This window comes from Pteropus alecto, unplaced genomic scaffold (genome assembly GCF_000325575.1).
Source record: "Pteropus alecto unplaced genomic scaffold, ASM32557v1 scaffold311, whole genome shotgun sequence".
In the NCBI taxonomy this organism is placed as follows: domain Eukaryota; kingdom Metazoa; phylum Chordata; class Mammalia; order Chiroptera; family Pteropodidae; genus Pteropus; species Pteropus alecto.
In genome coordinates this window covers 1,388,629-1,408,345 of record NW_006431916.1, presented here as the reverse complement: position 1 = coordinate 1,408,345, position 19,717 = coordinate 1,388,629, and the positions used below count along the sequence as shown (strand labels likewise).

General features: G+C 32.4%; 1 protein-coding gene across 8 annotated transcripts in view; it reads left to right on the top strand.

Annotated features, from left to right (window-relative positions):
- DLG1 (discs large MAGUK scaffold protein 1) overlaps nt 1-19,717 on the top strand; it is a 229,273-nt gene that overhangs the window by 114,679 nt on the left and 94,877 nt on the right. For 5 of the 8 annotated variants that reach the window (XM_015600246.2, XM_015600237.2, XM_015600242.2 and 2 more), the window contains exon 6: nt 6,323-6,421. The exons of the other annotated variants lie outside the window; for them this stretch is intronic. In XM_015600246.2, coding sequence (XP_015455732.1) covers nt 6,323-6,421 — 99 coding nt within the window. The remainder of the gene's footprint in view (nt 1-6,322; nt 6,422-19,717) is intronic. 8 annotated transcript variants of the gene reach the window in all.

The window sequence follows — 19,717 nt, the reverse complement described above, 5'->3', positions numbered from 1 at the left end:
AAGAGGAAGGAAGGAAGAAATCAAGGAATCTAATGGCTTAAAGTCTCTTTCTACAGGAAATAAAAAATCTAGTAACAGAAGTCCAGCAATTCTTTTCCTAATTCCTCACAGCTTACCTTTTGTGAGCTCAGTTGTAAAACAAAGGGTTGAACTTGATCCCTAGATTCTTCAACTCTAATCATATGTCATTAAAATTTGTTAGTCTCTTTTAGAACAATTAATATGAAATGTATTTTCAGTTTATTTTTCTAGAAAATGAGATGGTCAGTGATCGTAACAGTTGTTTTTCTCTTAATGAGAACAGTAGAACTTCCTGTATTACAGTATCACTACTATTCATTGTTGACAATTAGAAAAGTCGAATTTGAAATAAAGAGGCAGGGGCAAAGCAGCTTGTAATCCTGCCCACGAGGTTAACTTTTCAAACATTTCTTTTCATTTCTTTTACACAAGTTTCATCTTCCCTTTTTTACTTAATGTCATGTCATAGGCAGTGTCCCATGAGACATGCAGACTTTTCTTATAGATGATTTATAATTGTTGCCTAATATTTAATCTTATATAATTATCATTATTGACTAAATTCCAACACCTTTGGATATTTAGGATATTCCACATCTCCCCAAGCATAAACAATTCTCAAAAGGATATATTAAGAATATTAAAACATTTGTTTTTTAAATTATTCCCTTAGAGTACATTTTCAGAATTTCTAAGTCAAAGAGTTTAGAAAATTTTAAGGCTGTAGATAATTACTGACAAATTGCTTTTTGTAAAGTTCGTATGAATTTTTACATCCAAGAGCATTATTAATGTTTCCATACTTTTTAATGTTTCCATGCATTAAAAAGTATTTTTCTTTCATTTAAATAATTTTTTATTTTTTAGTTACAGTTAACATACAATCTTATATTAACTTCAGAAGTACACCATAGTGATTAGACATTTTTATAACTTAGGAAGTGATCACCCCTATAAATCTAGTACCCATCTGACACCATACATAATTATTACAATATTATTGACTATATTCCCTATGCTGCATTTTACATCCCCATAACTGTTTTTATAACTGACAATTTGCATATCTTAATCCTTTCCCCTTTGTGACCCTTCCGCCCCATTCCCCTCCCATCTGGAAACCATCAAAATGTTCTCTGTATCTGTTTGTTCATTTGTTTCTTAGGTTCCACATATAAGTGAAATTATACGGTATTTGTCTTTCTCTGTCTTATTTCACTTAGCATAATACCCTAGAGGTCAATCCATGTTGTCGCAAATGGCAAGATTTCATTCTTTTAATGGCCGAATAATTTGCTATTATATATATACCACATCATCCTTATCCATTTGTCTATCAGTGGACACTTAGATTGCTTCTGTTTCTTGGCTATTGTAAATAGTGCTGCAGTGAACATAAGGATGCATGTGTCTTTTCAAATTAGTGTTTTAGATTTCTTCGGATAAATATCCAGAAGTAGAATTACTGGATTAATCCTTCCTTGTCTCTTGTTATAGCCTTTGTTTTAGTGTCTAATTTTGTCTGGTATAAATATTGCTACCCAGCTTTTTTATTTTCATTTCCATTTGCATGAAGTATCTTTTTCCATATCTTTCAGTCTATGTGTTTCAGTCTGAAGTAGATGTCTTGTAGCACCATGTGTATGAGTTTTGTTCTCTATTCGACCACTCTATGTCTTTTGATTGGAGCATTTAATCCAGTTACATTTAAAGTAAATGTTGTTAGATATATAGTTATTGCCATCTTATTATTCATATTTTTTATCATTTTACCCCCTTCTTCATAAAGAAGTCCTTTTAACATTTCTTGTAATACTGGTTTGGTGGTGATGAACTCCATTAGCTTTTTCTTGTCTGGGAAGCTCTTTATCTGTCCTTCAATTCTAAATGATAGCCTTGCTGGGTAATCTTGGTTGTAGGTCTTTACTTTTCATCACTTTGAATATTTTGTGCCAATCCCCTCTGGCCTACAAAGTTTCTTTGAGAAATCAACTGACAGTTTTATGGGCGCTCCTTTGTAGATGACTGACTGCTTTTCTCTTGCTGCTTTTAAGATTCTTTCTTTGTATTTAAGCTTTGGCATTTTAATTATGATGTGTTTTGGTGCAGGCCTCTTTGAGTTTGTCTTTTTAGGGAATCTCTGCCCTTCCTGGGTTTGTATGTCTGTTACCTTCACCAGGTTAGAGAAATTTTCAGTCATTATTTCTTAAAATAAGTTTTCAATTCCTTGCTCTCCCTTCTCTCCTTCAGGTACCCCTATGATGCAAATGTTGGTACACTTGATGTTGTCCCAGAGGCCCCTTAAACTATCCTCATTTTTTAAAATTCTTTTTTCTTCTCACTGTTACAATTGGATGTTTTCTGCTACCTTATCTTCCAAATCACTGATTCAGTCATCTGCTTCACCTAATCTACTATTGATTCTCTCTAATGTATTCTTCATTGTATTATTCATTTCTGACTGGTTCTTTTTAATGTTTTCTGGTTTTGTTTTTATCTGTCCTATCTCTTTGTTAAACTTCTCACTGATTTCATCTACTCTTCCTCTAAGTTTATTGAACATCCTTATAGCCAGTGTTTTGAACTCTGCATCTGGTAGATTCCTCATCTCTTTTTCTGGAGTTTTGTTCTGTTCTTTCATTTGGGATATGTTTCTTTGTTTCCTCATTTTGGTTGCCTCCCTGTGTTTGTTTATATATATTAGGTAGATCTACTATATCTCCAGGTGTTGGTAGAAGGGAGTTATGTAGTAGGTAACCTGTGAAGACCAATGGCAGAGTCCCCTTGGTCACCTGAACTGAGTGCTCCAAGTATGTCCCTTGTATGGGTTGCATGTGCCCTCCTGTTGAAACTTAATTCCTGTTGGCACATCAATGGGAGAGGCTGAACCTCAGGTTGACTGGCTGTGAGGAATGCCCATAATTACATTGGAGGTGCTCTGAGGTAGGGGCTGACCATATGGAACAGGATTTATTTTACCAGGATTTGCTGCCTGCTGAGTCCACCCTCTGGGCATGTCATTTGTGGAGGTTGTTGGGTGGTTCTCTGGTTGACTTGAAGCTGACCACCAGATGCCTTGGTTCCAGAGTCTCTTTGGGAGGGGCTCTGGCGCAGGCCAAGGTCAGCTGCTGCTTGTGCCCAGCTTGGGTCCACTTAGTCTGAGCTACAAAGTGATCTGCTAATGGTTGACACTAGTGCGGGACTTGGGGCCACTTAGCAAGAGGTACAGGGAACGCCAAGGTCAGATGCTGCTTGTTAGGGGTTTGTGAACCTTTGATAGGTTTTAGGAAAGTCTCCAGCACAAACCATTTGTATGGAAAAGCCAATAGAAGTGGATTGGGTGAACCTAAAAGTTGAGTGGGAGCAGAGTCTCAGGGAATCACCAGGCGGGATGAATGGTGTTAGCCAGGTTAATGGAGACTCAGGTATTGTGCCCACCTGAGCCTGCAGGCAGGGTGGGGAAAGGACTCAGTAAAAGAACAGTGGCCTCTATCATCACTTCTGTCTAGGGGAACATCTCCCTTCAACCTTCCCCCTGAAGCCAAACAATTCAGTTTCTCCCCATATGTTCCTGGTACTTTCCGAGCTGCTGCCCCAGTGCTGAGCTCAAAACAAGTGAGTCTGTCAGCAAGTAAATTTGTGTGGGCCTTTTAAGAGGATGCCTGGGACTCCAGCAGCCCTCTGTCTCACTCAGGCACAGTCTCACTAGTTTTCACAGCCAGAAGTGACGAGGACTTCTCTTCCTGCACTGGAATCCTGGGCTGGGACCCCTCACTCCCAGAGGGACCTCCAAAGTCGAGATATCCCTCCAGTTTTTTAACTACCACTCTGTGGGTATAGGCCCTGCCCATTCCCCATCTCTGCCCCTCCTACCAGTCTCCAAGTGGCTCTTTCTCTATATCCTTAGTTATAGAACTTCTGTACAGCTAATATTCAGGCAGTTTTTAATGATGATTGTTCTTTAGTTGTAGTTTTGATGTGGTCATGGGAGTTGGTGAGTACAGTGTTTACTTTGCCATCTTGACTGGAAGTTTTTGCATTAAAATTTTTGGAGTTTGTTTGTTTACTGTGGTAAAAATATGTGTATGTGTATAACGATGTGCCATTTTTACGAGTTTTAACTGTAGAATTCTGTGGCATTAATTATATTCTCAGTGTTGTGCAGTCATCACCACTATATTTCCAAATTCATTTCATCACCTCAAACAGACTCTGTAACTAATGAACAATAATTCTCCATGCTTCTCTCTCCTAGCCCACAGTAACTTCTACTTTCTATCTCTAAGAATTAACTTATTCTAAAGATTTCATCTAAGTGGAGTCATACAACAATGTGTCCTTTGTGTCTGATTAATTTCATTTGGCGTGATGTTTTTGAGATTCATCCATGCTGTAGCATGTATCAGAATTGCATTCTTTTATATGGCTGAATAATATGCATTGTATGTATATACCACATTTTACTTTTCCATTCATCTTTGATGGTCACTTGACTTGTTTCCACCTTTCAACTCTTGTGAATAATGTATCACTTAACATTAGTGTAAAGTATCCAATACCCCGTCTTCAGTTCTTTTCAGTATATACATAGAATTAGAATTGCTGAGTTATATAGTAAATCTCTTGTTCCTTTTTTTGAGGGGCTACCAAACTGTTTTCCACAGAGGCTGCACCATTTTCCATTTCCACTAGCAGTTTTTCAGGGTTCCAGTTTTGCACATTCTCATCAATACTTCTTACTTTCTGTTTTTGTTTTCACTTTTTTATTATAGCCTCTGAGTAGGTGTGAAGTGATACATTATTGTCACTTTGATTTGCATTTCTCTAATGAATAATGCTGTTGATTATCTTTTCATATGCTTATAGGCCATTTGTATATCTTTGTTTGGAGAAATGTCTATTCAGTTTTTTTGCCCATTTTTTATTGTCTTTTGTTGTTTAGTTTGAGTTCTTTATATATTCTGGATATTAAAACCTCATCACATGTGCGATTTACAAATGTTTTCTCCCATTCTATAGGTTGTCTTTTTACTTTCTTGATGCCTTTTGGTGTTCAAGAGGTTTTAATTCTGATGAAATCCAATTTTATATATGTATGTATGTATGTTTGTCACTTAAGGTTTAATGATCATATTTAAGAATTCATTTGTCAAAGCCAAGGTCAGAAGGATTTACCCCTATGTTTTCTTCACAGAGTTTTATGGTTTTAGTGCTTATATTTAGATCATTGATTAATTTCCAGTTATTTTTTGTATATGATGTGAGATAGTGATTTACCTCATTCTTTTGCATGTGGAAATCCAGTTGTCCCAGCACCATTGTTGAAGAAACTTAATACATTTTTGATAAATTTTGATTGACCGATATGATAGATGAAAAAGATCAACATTGTAATTTTATTTTGTACGTTTTTATCAGTGAGGAAAAGCATAATTTCAAGTTTAGCAATTTTTTTTTCTGTTTTAAGTTTCTTTTAACGCATAGTTCTCTTATCGATTTAATGTTTGGGGTTTTTTTTTTTAATACATGTAGGAGATGTCCTTGGTATAGAAAATATTTCTGCATTAATCCAGTTTATAGAGATTGGGACTTACTACAAAACTCGTTTTCTATGTTCCAGTTACATCTTTTTAAAAATAATTGAATTAAGTCAGAGTAATTGAGTTTAAATATCAAATTTAAATTATGTCACTATAGTTCCTATTCATTTTTTCCATAGAATGTCTGACACATAATAGATATTGAATGACTGTTAGTTCAGTTAATATAGGCAGGTTTAAGACAGGTTATTACGGTTCTTGATAGTAGAGATTAATAGCAAAGATTATTTTAAATGATACAGATTGAATTTCGAAGTCTTTTGAGTCTTTTTGTCTGTGGATTTGTAAGCCCCAATTTACTACCAGTGGGCTAATAAAGTTTCTTTTGATCCTTTGAATATGAGGAGGAAAGTAGTCAAATATATTTTGGATACTAGAAAAATATTTTGTAGTCTGTGTCTGAAGTGAGTGTCTTGTCTCTTAGGAGTATTGTCTTTTTTTTTTTTTCTTTTTTCATTTAAACAACTAAAATGAGAGTAGTCACTCATTTTAACTACAGAGTAGTTAAAATTATTGGTAATATAATTACATCTGAAGTAATTTCTGGAGATCATTTTTTCACTTAAATTGAAGTAATATATTAATAGTTTACCTATTTCCCAATTATTTCTGGAAACTAGTTTATGACAAAACTTTCTGTTATATGTGTTTCCTTTTTATTTTGGTATTTTTCCTGATTTTTTGTCGTTGATGATTTTTAGCCAACAGAAGCTGTACCTCTCTCTTCTCCCACTGTCCCTGTGATCCCTGTCCTGCCAGTCCCTGCTGAGAATACTGTCATCCTACCCACCATACCACAGGTTTTTATTAGTTTCTTTTTTCTTCGTAAAAATTTAATTTGCTTTTAATGTTTTATTTGTATTTTTTCAAAGTGTTTTAATTATTTCTTTGTTAGATTTGCTAATTCACTTTGGTCTTCAATTGGTATTTTTAGAGAATTAAATATTTGGGATTTAATATAAAGTAGGTTCAATATTTGCCATATTATTAGGTTGTCTGAAATAGGACACATTCTAAACTTCATAATATTGAAACTCTTTAGATTTTTATCATTCCTTTTGTACTTGTAAATCTGTTTGAAACAGTTTTAAAATATTTTTGCTTTTGGAGATTTTGTTTATCTTTTAAAGATAATAAAAATTATTGTTCACCTGATCTGGTATTAGATGTGTCATTTATGTAACACTTGGTTTCCCAGTATATATTTATCTTCTTTGGAAATAGACATCTTTCTGTCATTTGTTTAGATAACATACTTCACATTTATAGTTAAAAATAAAGCTGATATATATGTAATATATAGGAATTCTTTGTGCTATCTTTGCAACTTTTCTGTAAATCTAAAAGTACTCTAAAATCAAAAGTTTATTTTAAAAAGTTAACACGTAACCATTAAAAAATAAAATGAAATAATAACCAAACGTCAGAGATTCTGAACTTTTTTGTTTTTAGAGCGTTAGTAGTTCCAAATAATGGCTTATTAAGACACAAACTGCCTTACCAACAGAGTCATCCAAAGTCGAAATAGTGGTAGCATTATTGAGTATAATAATAATGGTCTTTGGTGTGAAAAAGCTCAGTCTCATTTAAAATGAAATTAAATACATTGTTAGGCATTTTTACAATCATTGGTCTGCACCATAAAATCTAGGTAAAAACAATATATTTCCTGTGTAAATGCAGTTTCAAAATAAGTCCCTTTGAGGGAAAAAAATGGGATATCAACTGTGGTTACTCACATCTCAGTGCCTTTCTCCTCTCCTAAAAAATGAAAATCATTGGGAACATCATACAAAATAGGATTCTAGGGGAAATTACAGGTACTACACTAACACTTTTTTTAAGTAAGCTGTCTAAGGGTTATTGTAATACCGTAATAATGTAACATCTTTCCAAGTATCTAGGATTTAGAAATACAGTATTTTTTTAAGTAAGAGATTTGAAAGTTTATTTTACTCTTGTCACTTCAGTTAATCTCTTGATGTTAAAATAGTATTCTAGAATCTTTTGAAATTTTGTAGTAGTTTCTCTTCTTATATTCAGTAGGGAAACTATCCTTTCCTATTCAGAATGCTCTGATTTACTTACTCCAAGTCTCTCCAACATAGCATCACAGTACACTTGGAAATTAAGACATTGCATAGCCTTGTAGTTATAAAGGTCTGAGAGTAGGTTTGATCTAGTCTCGAATTCCAGTCCTACCACTTACTAGCTATGTAACTGAGCAGTTTACTTAACCACTCTGAGCTTCTCTTTATTCATCTGTAACACTGAAGATGAAAGTAGTGCTAACTTGAGATGTTTACAATAATTGAAAGACTAATAATGCATGTGCAGCTGGCACATGATCTTGGCTATTCATATTATTAGTTGTTTCATACTTCTTTAAGACAGTAAACCAAGGAACAAGTTTTAAAAAACAAATGAGTATATCTGCACAAGAGAGATATTTTATTTATTCTACCTAGTCCCGTTTTAGGTTTTAAATATACTACAAATTTCAATGTAGGGTAGTTTAGTAATTCATGTTGTACTGTGTAAGAAGCCTATAATTGTCCCTCATTTTCAAGAATAATTGTTTTCCTGATTAACCAAGTATAACACGTACATTATAAAATTAATACGACTGATTAAAATGTTTGTCTCCAAGTAAATTTTGAAGTCTATGCTTAATATATAACCCAATGTTAACATTTTAAATGGATATAATTTTTCTTTTAAGGATCTTATACTTCATATTTTGGCTGCATCAGGATGTAATAGAAATAGAAGCAGAAGATGCAAGATTCAGAGTTTAGTCCTGCCTTTGTAACTCAAACAGGTTACATAACATCTTTGAGTTTTATGCTCCATCTATTAAAATGGGGGAGAACACCTCTCTGACTGCCTCAGATGAGTTTGAGCATCAGGCATATTGGACAGATTGCTAGATCTTAATTTTTGTCTTTTATTACTTGTAAAACGTTTATACTTTTCAGAGTAATTTATTGATAATGCCACTTAAATTTTATAAAAGTTCACTACAGTGGGAATTATTGTGTTTATTATACAGAGTGGTACAGAGAAAGAGATATTTAATGGCTGCTTGAAGTTGCAGAAAGAGCATGGACTTTATAATGAGACCTACTGTTCCTTAGACTCACTTAACATTGCCTGGCCTCACCTCTTTCTGGCCACGTGATTGTGGGGAAATTACTCAGCTTCTCAGAGCCTCAGTTTCTCTATATAGAAGCTGAGCATATAGTAGGTGAATAACAGATGCTAGTTCTTCCTATTGAAGATATAATCTCCATGATACTGGCCTATTAAATATACAGGCTTCTTTACACCCCAAAATAAATATTTTGCTTTAAAACCAAATGCTTTAGACCTCTATTTTTACCAGTCGTGAAGAGCTACCATGTGATAAAGGTATTGTTGAAAATGCTTTATAGCTAATGTTTTTTGTGTGTGAAACCCTTTGTTCATACTCTAATATGTGCTTTGGAGGGATTGGTTTTTGTTCAAATTTTTGTTATATTTCTAATCACATATATACTAAGATGTATATAACATTGTTCTTGTCTTCTAGGAACCTACTATGTGTTTGGGCAAGAGACAAGTTAACATAATTCTCACATGACATGAGAGTAGTTTCATTAGAAGTATATCAAGTGCAGAGCATCCTATTGCTTCTGGACCTTTTAAGTTTTACAAAACATCTGAGTGTTGGGTCTTAAATTATTTGATCATTGTATAGTCTAAAGCATGACTTGATATTTTTATTTTACTGATAATCTTAAAAACAATAGCATACTTTGGATTACCTTGGTGAACCTTTTTTAATGATACTCTAATATGCGACAGCAGTGCCCTTATTCTATTTGCTTTGTGGGGGTGTTTTTGCTTTTGTGTTTGATTGTTGTATTGTTTTCAAATCATTTCAGACTTACAGCAGGTTGCAAGAATAGTACCATAAATCCCATATACCCTTATTTAGATTCTCCAGTTCATGTTTTTACTTATTACATATTTTATTTCTCTTCCATTATAATTGAGTACGAAATTATTTTTTGTGAACCATTTAAAAGGATGTTTCGCTCATGCCTCTTTTTCTCCTAAATACAAAGATTTTATAAGACTTCATGTTTTTTCCTGAGAACCAAAATTTCACCATAGTACAATGAGCTAAATCAGAAAATTAACATCAATATAATACCATTATCTAATCTATAGACTTTAATTACATTTTTTCAGTTGTCCTAATAATGTTCTTTATAGGAAAAACAAAAACAGATCCTTTTGGCCAGTCTAATACCAAACATTGCAGTTAGTTTTCATGACATTTAATTCTCCTTTAATCTAGAGTTGTCTTTTATGAGTGTGGCATTTTACAAAAACAGGCTGGTTATTTTGTAGACTATCCTTCAGTTTGTGTTTGTTTGATGCGTTTTTATATTTAGATTGAGGTCATATATTTTTCCAATTTTATTATTATGGTAAAATACACATAATGTAAAATTTACTACCTTAACCATTTTTAAGTTTACAATTTAGTGGTATAACATATATTCATATTGTTGTACAACCATCACCATCATCCATCTACAGAACTCTTTTCATCTTTCATAAAACTAAAACTCTATACCCATTAAATAAAAACTTCCCATTTCTACCTCCCCCTAGGTCCTGGCAATCATTGTTCTACTTCGTTTCTATTTACTCCTCTAAATACCTCATATAAGTTAAATCATATAGTATTTGTCTTTTTTGTGGAAAGCTTATTTTACTTAGCATGATGTTCTCAAAGTTAACCCATGTCATAGCACATGTAGCATTGAATTTTCTTTCTTTTGAAGGCTAAATGATATCCCATTTTATGTATATACTGTATTTTGTTTATCCATTCATCTGTCGATGGACTCAGGTTGCTTCCACATTTTAGCTATTGTGAGTAATGCTGCTATGAACATGGTTGTACAAATACCTCTTTAAGACCCTGCTTTCAATTCTTTTGAGCACATACCCAAAAGTGGAATTACTAGATCATACAGTAATTTTATTTTTAATTTTGGGGGAATCTCCATACTGTATTCTGCAGCATCTATATTATTGTATATTCCCAACAGCAGTGCACAGTGGTTCCAATTTATCCACATCCTTAGCAACACTTGATATGTTCTTTTTTCATGATAGTAGCCAGCCTAATCGTGGTGAGGTGCTATCTCATTGTAGTATTGATTTTTATTTCTCTAAAGATTAGTTATGTTGAGTATCTTATTAACAATTTGTACACCTTCTGTAGAGAAACGTCTGTTGAAGTACTTTACTCATTTTTGAATCAGGTTGTTTTTTGTCATTGAGTTTTAGGAATTCTCTTTATTCTGCATATTTCTTATCAAATATATAACTTGCAGATATGTTTTCCCATTGTGTTGGTTGTCTTTTATTCTGTAGATAGTGTCTTTGATGCACAAAATTTTTAATTTTCAGGGGGTTCAAATTGTCTATATTTTCTTTTATGGCCTGTGCCTTTGGTGTTATATGCAGTGAATTATTGCCAAATCCAGTATCATGAAGCTTTTGTGCTATGTTTTCTTCTAAGAGTTTTATTCTTTTAGGTCTTACATTTAGGTCCTTCGTCCATTTTGAGTTCATTTTTGTATATGGCATTAAATAAGTCTAACTTCATCCTTTTGCACGTTGATATCCCAGCATAATTTGTTGAAAAAACTGTCTTTTCACCATTGAATGGTGCTGGTGCCCTTTTCAAAAATGATATATTTTTTAGAACATATTAGCTATATATGTGAGAGTTTATTTTGGACTCTCTATTTCATTGGTCTTTATGTCTGTTTTTATGCTGGTACCAAACTGTTTTGATTACTGTAGCTTTGTAGTAAGTTTCGAAATGCAGAACTGTGAGTCTTCCAGGCTTGTTCTCCTTTTTAGGATTAGTTTGGCTATCAGATCCCTGAGATTCCATGTGAATTTTCAGATGGATTTTTCTATTTCTACAAAAAAATGTCACTGGGATTTTGATAGGGATCAGATTAAATCTGTAAATTGCTTTGGGTAGTAATGACATTTTAACAATATTGTCTTCTAATCCATGAACACAGAATATGTTTTCATTTATTTCTGTCATATTTAATTTTTAGCAATGTTTTCATTGCATAAGCGTGTCCCCCATATTGTTTTAATTCATTCCTCATTATTTTATTCTTTTAGATCCATTATAAATGGAATTATTTTTGTAATTTTCTTTTTAGATTGTGCATGGGAATGCAAATGATTTTTGTGTGTTGACTATATCCTGCTACTTTTAAATTTGTTTACTAATTCTAACAGTTCTTTTCTTTTTCTGGTGGTACCTTTAGGGTTTCCTATTTATACAATCATATCATCTACAAAGAGATTATTCTCCTTCTTCATTTTGAATCTAAATGTTTTTCTTTTTCTTGCCTAATTTTCTGGCTGTCATTTCCAGTACTGTGTTGAATGGAAGTGGCAAAAGCAACATCTTTGCCCTGTTCTGATCTTAGAGGAAAAACTTTTAGTCTTTCATCATTCAATGTGATATTTGTTGGGGGTTTTTCATATATGACTTTTATTATGCTGAGGTGGTTTCCTTGTGTTCTTAGTTTGTTGAATGTTTTCATGAAAGGATGTTGAATGTTGTCAGATACTTTTTCTTCATTAATTGAGATGATCATGTCATTTTTTTCCTTCATTATGTTGATGTGGTATATTACATTGATCAACATTCAAATGTTGATAACTTATTTTAGTTAACATAATGTCCTCAAAGTTAACCCATGTTGTAGCATATATAGCATTGATTTTTCATTCTTTTGAAGGCATTCCAGGAATAAATTTCACTTGGTCATGGTTTATAATCTTATTATGCTGCTGAATTTGTTTTGCAGTGTTTTAAGGATTTTTTTTTGCATCAATATCCATAAGAGATATTGGTCTATAATTTTCTTTTAGTGTCCTTGTCTGATTTTGGTATCAAAGTAATGCTGGCCTTATAGAATGAGCTTGGGAATGTTCTCTTCTCTTCAGTTCGTTGACAGAGTAGAGTTTGAGAAGAATTTGTGTTAGTTTTTCAGATGCTTGGTAGGATTCATCACTTAATTTATTAGATCAATCTTATTACTTTTAAGTCTTCGAATTTTTTATTTCTGCATAATTAATCTCAGTAAGAGTTTGTTTTGTGTAGATTATCCAATTTGTTGATGCTCAGTTGCTTGTAATACTCTAGTAATCTTTGTTATTTCTATAGAATTGGTAGTAATGCCCACACATTGATTTCTGATGTTAGTAATTTGAGTGTTCTCTCTTTTTTTTCTTAATTTATCTAGCTAAAAGTTTATCAGTTTGTTGATCTTTTCAAATAAACAACTTTTGATCTCATTGATTGTCTCTTTTATTTTTCTATTCTCTATTTATTCCTGCTCTACTTTTCTTATTTTCTTCCTTCTGCTAATTTGGGGTTTAGTTTGTTCTTTTACTGGGTTCTTAAGTTGTAAAGTTAGGTGTTGATTTGAAAGATTTTGTTTTTTAAGGTAAGCATCTATAGCTGTAAATTTCCTCTTTATCACTGCTTTTGCTGTGTCCCATAAGTTTTGGTACGTTATGTTTTCATTTTCATTTATCTAAGTATTTTCTATTTCCTTTGTGACTTCTTTCATCCATTGGTTATTTAAGAGTGTGTTTAATTTCCACAGTTTGGTGAGTTTTCTTTTTCCTTCTGTTTTTGCATACTGTTTCATCTCATTTTGCTTAAAGAAGATAACTTTGTATGTTATCTATCTTTCTAAATCTGTTGAGACTGAATCTGTGGCCTCAAATTTGGTCTATTTTGGAAAATGACTCATGTGTACCCGAGAAGAATGTGTATGCTATTATTGTTAAGTAGAGTGTTCTGCATGTGTCTGTTAGGTCCACTTCATTTATTGTTTTAAGTTCTTCATTTTCTTATCCTTTGTCTGGTTGTTCTACACATTATTTTGAAAGAAGCACCGAAGTCTTCAACTGTTATTGAAGAACTGTCTGCTTCTCCGTTTCTTTCATTTTTTTACTTTATATACTTTGATGTTCTGTCATTAGGTACATAAATGTTTGTAATTGTTATATCTTCTTCCTGTATTGAACCTTTTCTTAACATGTAATGTCATCTTTTACCTCCCGTAACTTTTTTTAGTTAAATTCTATTTTGTCAAGTATAAGTATAGCCACTCCTATTTTTTGGTTACTATTTGCATGGAATGTCTTTTTGCCATTCTTTTACTTTTAACCTGTATATGTCTTTGGATCTCAGGCGAGTTTTATAGACAGTGTATATGTTTTTATCCATTTGGCCAATCTTTTTTTGATTGGAGAGTTTATCCATTTACATTTAAAGTAATTACTGATGAGGAATTTTTGTCATTTTGCTCTTTGTTTTCTGTATTCCATTTCTTATAGCTTTTTTGTCCCTTATTTCCTGCATTACTGTCTTAATTTTTGCTTGGTTGACTTTTTTTGTAGTGAAATGTGTAAATTCCTTTCCCATTTTATTTTGCGCTATTCTTTAGCCATTTTCTTTGTGTTTACCATAGGGATTAAATTTAACATGCTAAAGTTATAACACTCTCATTTGAATTTATACCAGCTTAACTTCAATAATATACAGTCTCTGCCTCTTAAACAGTTCCACCCCCACCCCTTTCAATTGTTGTCACAAAATTACAGATTTAAACATTGTATGCCCAAAAACATATAAGCTAATAATTTTTAAATGTATTCATCTTTTAAGTTATATAGAAAACAAATGTGGAGTTACAAAGTAAAGTTACTATAATATTAGCTATTAGATTATTAATTGATTTTAGTTATTAATATTGACTTGAATTCTTTACTAATCGTTTTTAGACTAATAATAGCTTTCAGAATAATTTTAAAATATAATTTAAAAAATATTAATGTCAATCATGTAGAAAACAAAAAGTGATATTAAAAACTACTTTACAATAATACTAGTTTTTATAATTGTCCTTGTATTATTTTACTGAGATCTTTATTTCTTACAATACCTTGAGTTGCTGTCTCGTATCTTTTCATTTCAACCTGAAGGACTCCCTTTAGCATTTCTTTCAGGGCCAGTCTACTGGTAATGAACTCTCTTAGCTTTTTTTTTTTTTTTTTTTTAATCTGGGAACATCTTAATTCCTCCCTCACATTGAAGGACAATTTTGCCAGATGTAGGGCTCTTGGTTAACATTTGTTTTTTCTTTTAGTACTTTTAATATAGCAGCCCACTCACTACCTTCTGACCTCCAGAGTTTGTGATGATAAATCTGTTGATAATCTTATTAAGGATCTTTTGTATCTAACAAGCTACTTCTTGCCGTTTTTACCATTTTGTCTTCATCTTTAAACAGTGACTGTAATAGGTCTGTCTCAATATGAATCTCTTTGAGTTCATCCTACCTTAAGTTTGTTGAGCTTCTTAGATGTTTATATTCATGTCTATCATCAAATTTGGAAATATTTTGTTCATTATTTCTTAAGATATTTTCTTCTTGGAGTTGCAAGAGTCCATGTTGGTCTGTGTATGTTGTTCTGCTTAATGGGGGCTTACAGGTCTATTGTTAGACTCTGGTTGCTTTTCTTCAATCTTTTCTTTCTGTTCTCTGATTAATCATTTTCATTCTTTGTCTTCAAGTCCACTGATTTTTTTCTTCTATCTTTGAATTGATCTAGTGAATTTTTCAGTTCAATTATTGTACTTTTCACAGCTCTAGAATGTCCTTTTGGTTTCTCTTTAGGATTTCTTTTATTTATTTTTTCTATTTTGCTCATACATCACTTTCTTGACTTTGTTTATCATATCTTTTAGTTCTTTGAACATCTTTAAGATGATTATTTTAAAGTCTTTATCTAGTTGATCTGCCGCCAGGTCTTTTTCAAAGACATTTTGTTTGTTTTTTTTCTTCTTTGAATGGATTATACCTTTCTATTTCTTTGCATGCATGCCTTGTGATTTTTTGTTGTTGTTGTTAAAAACTAGACTTTTGAATCTTATGATGTGGTAACTTTGGAAATCACATTCTCCCCCTTCCCTACGGTTTGCTGTTTTTGTATTGGGGTTTTTCTGTTTGTTTGGTTTGATTTGGGTGTTTTGTTTGTTTGTTTGTTTGTTTGTTTTCATCGTTGTTTTGGTTTTTTTTTATTGCCATAGGCTGTCTTTCTACTAACAGTCAGCTTGCACTATAAACCTAAGGTCTTCTCAGGTTTTCTCTTTATTTGCATCTTCCCTGGGCATACGCAGTGACTTTCTAATTCCCTCATATATGTGGTTGTTTTTTAACGTCCTAGTTTTCAGTGTCAGGTTCTCAAAAGGGGAAAAAGAAAAAATGAAATGGTATTAGGAGATACTTGCCATTTAAGTTACTTCAGCCAGATTGGGAGGAAGTTGCATTAATTGGGGGAGGTTTGGCAACAACGGCCACTGCCTCTTTGTCTGCACCTCTGCCATGAGAAACATCATTCAGCAATCAGATCACCGATCTACAGTATTTGAAGGACAGGCCCTTTTTTATTGCCCACCCTGGCTTATGCAAGTTTTGTGCCAGCTATTCCAGGAACACTTGCACAGCTGTCCCGTTACAGGTAGATGTTGCATAGCTGCTACCGTGCTAAGAGCTGAAATTGAATTTACCACTTTACCATCCAATACTTCCCTTGGAAGTTGCATGCCTTTGACAGACTACATGATTTTAAAATTGTTATATCAGATATATTCTACCAGTGCAGTTGTTATCTAGTTGGGATGACAAATTTGAGGTGCTTTCTATTTAGCTGTCTTCCCAGAATCTGCCGTATTTGTTTTTACCATCACTTTAATTTACAGTGATCACCTAAGCGATAGCATTTAACTTCTAATGCAATGTGTCTCAAATTATAATTCAGGGTATATTCTCTGGGTTTGTGAGTTCTTCATTTAAAAAACACTTGTTTATAATTTAGTAGGAGAGAAAGAGACATTAAACAAATACAATAATGAAACTATGATAAATGCTAAGAAAGAAAAAACACAAGCATTTTCTAAACTCCTGTTTTGGGCCCGTTTTTAAATAAGTGGATCTTAGAATTCCTTTTAACACAATTTTTAAGAATGTAATATTGCCCTCTGAAATTGTGTAAGGATACTGCAATGTGTTATAGCAGCAACCCCCATAAGGGCCTTTGTAAATGAAACAGAATAGTAAAAGTTGGATGAGCAAAATTCTGTTTCTTAAGTTTTGTTATTGATGCTTGGGTCAAATTCTTTAGAGATTAGTTATTCTTGCCAGATTATGCCTGCTCCTTTATTACATACTCACACCCATCTCTAAGTGCATTGTAGGACTTCATTATTATCCAAGTTGAAACATGCACAATGGTATGTATTGTTAGTAAATAATAATAGAATAGCAATTGGTTTCTATGGTTTACAGTATATTTTATATTACTTCACTGGATCTTCATACAGTTCTCTTGGGTAAAAGCATGGTTGTTGTCTCTTCATAGATGGAGAAAATGAGTTTCAATAACATTTGTGATTTACCTATATAGTCAAAGTTATTGAATGGTAGAATGAGGTAGAAGGAGGCATAGAACCAGGTCTTTTGATAAATGCCACCTGAAGCAAAATACGGGGAAGGATTTTTCTTGATTTGAAATAACTTTCATACAGATTCGAGTCTTGTTATTTGATTTCTTCCCAAGTAAAGCTGACTATTCCATGTTACCTTTTCTGTTACCCACGGTTCTGGTTATGTATCCCAGGGTCTTAAACTAGCCAAAGTTGCCACTGTTTTTGATTTTAGTGCTCTTTAGTTCAGTTATCTGAAAGTATGTACTTTTCTATGGCTGAATTTTTCTATATCTCTTCCTTCAGAAGTAGCCTGTCCTTTAGCTTTGGTACTAGGGCATTGTGTCTTAGTTGTGTATCATACCCTTCAAGCCCATTCAAATTGTGCTCCCCTGTTCACTTCCATTCCCACCTCCCCCAAATTGAAGAGCCGTGGAGTACTACTTTGTCAAATACCATTTCAAAATGTATTTTATAATACAAGAATTTAGAAAATCTCAGTAAGGATATAATTTATTCCAAGGTAAATGTTTTAATTCTGTACCTGCTAACATAGTCTTAAATATTTTTATCATTATTTTAGGTGGCTAAACTTAAGACAATCACATCATGCTTCTTGAGCTTTATTTATATAGGTTCTATTTTGTGATATGTCTTTTTCAAATTGTTAGGTTTTCTTATCTTGATATTAGTTTTGATTGAAATTTTTGCTTAATCCTCACTGTGAACATTCATGGTTTTTGTCCAGTTTCAAATTCTTTATTCTTATGGTTTCCTTCAAGTATGATTATTCACTCATGTTAATTATAAGATACACCTACAAATAAACTTGTTGTACATAGATTATTTATCTATTCATGTTCTTTAAATCAAAGTTACAAATTATTTTTAATAATCTTTATTCTTTATTCTGAACTGAACTTTAAAATTGAAATCAATTTCATGGTGTGAATGCTAATATTTTAGTAGCAACTCTTACCTGTAGTTTTTCACAACTGCCTTAGTTATTAACTTTTTACAAACTTAGTACTTGATTCAATCTAGGTCTTTTTGTTTGTTTGTTTTACTTTCCATTATAAAAAAGTTTCCAAAATACTCAAATATGGAGGGAGTAGTGTAGTGAACTTTCCTGTATACTCATCACTCAACTACAACAATCATCAGCTTATGTGTACTCACCCTTATATGTGATCCCCTCCCACTCCCTACCTTCCATTGTTTTATTTTAAAGTAAATTTAATACTTTTAGCATCTTGTTTGTATATATTTCAACATCAGGTAGACTTTTTAGATGACTAGAATCAAAAGTGAACTTGTATATAATGATGATACATTGATTTTGATAAAAACTAACTTTTTTCACTGTACCTTTGGTAATAAATGAGCAGAGGGAATCAACTGGCTTTCTTGCCATAAGTTTTGAAGAATGTAAGTTCTTTTTTAACTTTAAATAGCTTTGTTCTTTCTTGCCCTCTTCTCTAACTGTTGAAGCAAAATAAGGTGAAGTACCATTAATTTTATTAATGAAGTGAAATATCAATTTGAGGAATCTCAATAGGTCATTGGGAAATGAGTAATTTCAAATATTCATAAAATCTCAGATGTCTGTAAGTTGACTTGCTTTGCTTAAATCTTACAAATAGTACTTTTATCTACTAGATTTTGTTTTCACTGAATCATTCAAAGATAAACTATTATATTCAAAGATAGGTCTGCACAAAAAGTTAATGTCATGCTTATATATAGTGAAATAATACCTACTCATTTTAACTTGTTATTTTATGTAGCCCAATGCATACTGTATAATTAAACCATGAAACTGTTGTCTTTAAACATTTTATTATATGATCATCCATATCTTATACTTTGCTGAAAATAATATGAAATGTGAATTCTGAATATTTACTCTTTAGAAAAGGCTATACACTTGGAAGAAAATGATTATTTTGTATATAATGTTTCATACAGCTTCCATGGGTAATTCTTTATTAATTGGAATGGAACTATTAACGTATATAAACGTATCTTCTAAAATTTGTTTGAAGGTTGGTCATTGTTTTTATATTTTAAAAAATGTCATTTGATTTGGTACTTTTATATTTTTAAATATGCATAAGAAAGATAATTTTTTGGGAATCACATCAGTCTTTTGGTATGTTCCTTATTTGTTCTGGTATGTTTTCATTTGGTATTAATTGTATTTTATTCTTTAAATTTTATTTCACCTACATAAATAATCACTTTCTAACTTAACCAGAAAGCCAGGCTTTTTTCCAATCCAAACTTAAATATGTATGTGTTTCTGCTGTTTTTTTTTGTTGTTGTTGTTGTTGTTGTTTTTTGGTTTTGGTTTTATTTTTGTAACCATTATTATTCTGTGATAGGTCTAGAATAACAGTTGGAAAGCAATAACTGCGACTGGAAATAATTGAGTGCTTTTACATTAAGTGTGTTTCCAATATTCCAAAAGTCTGCGATCTATTTCTTTATGTGA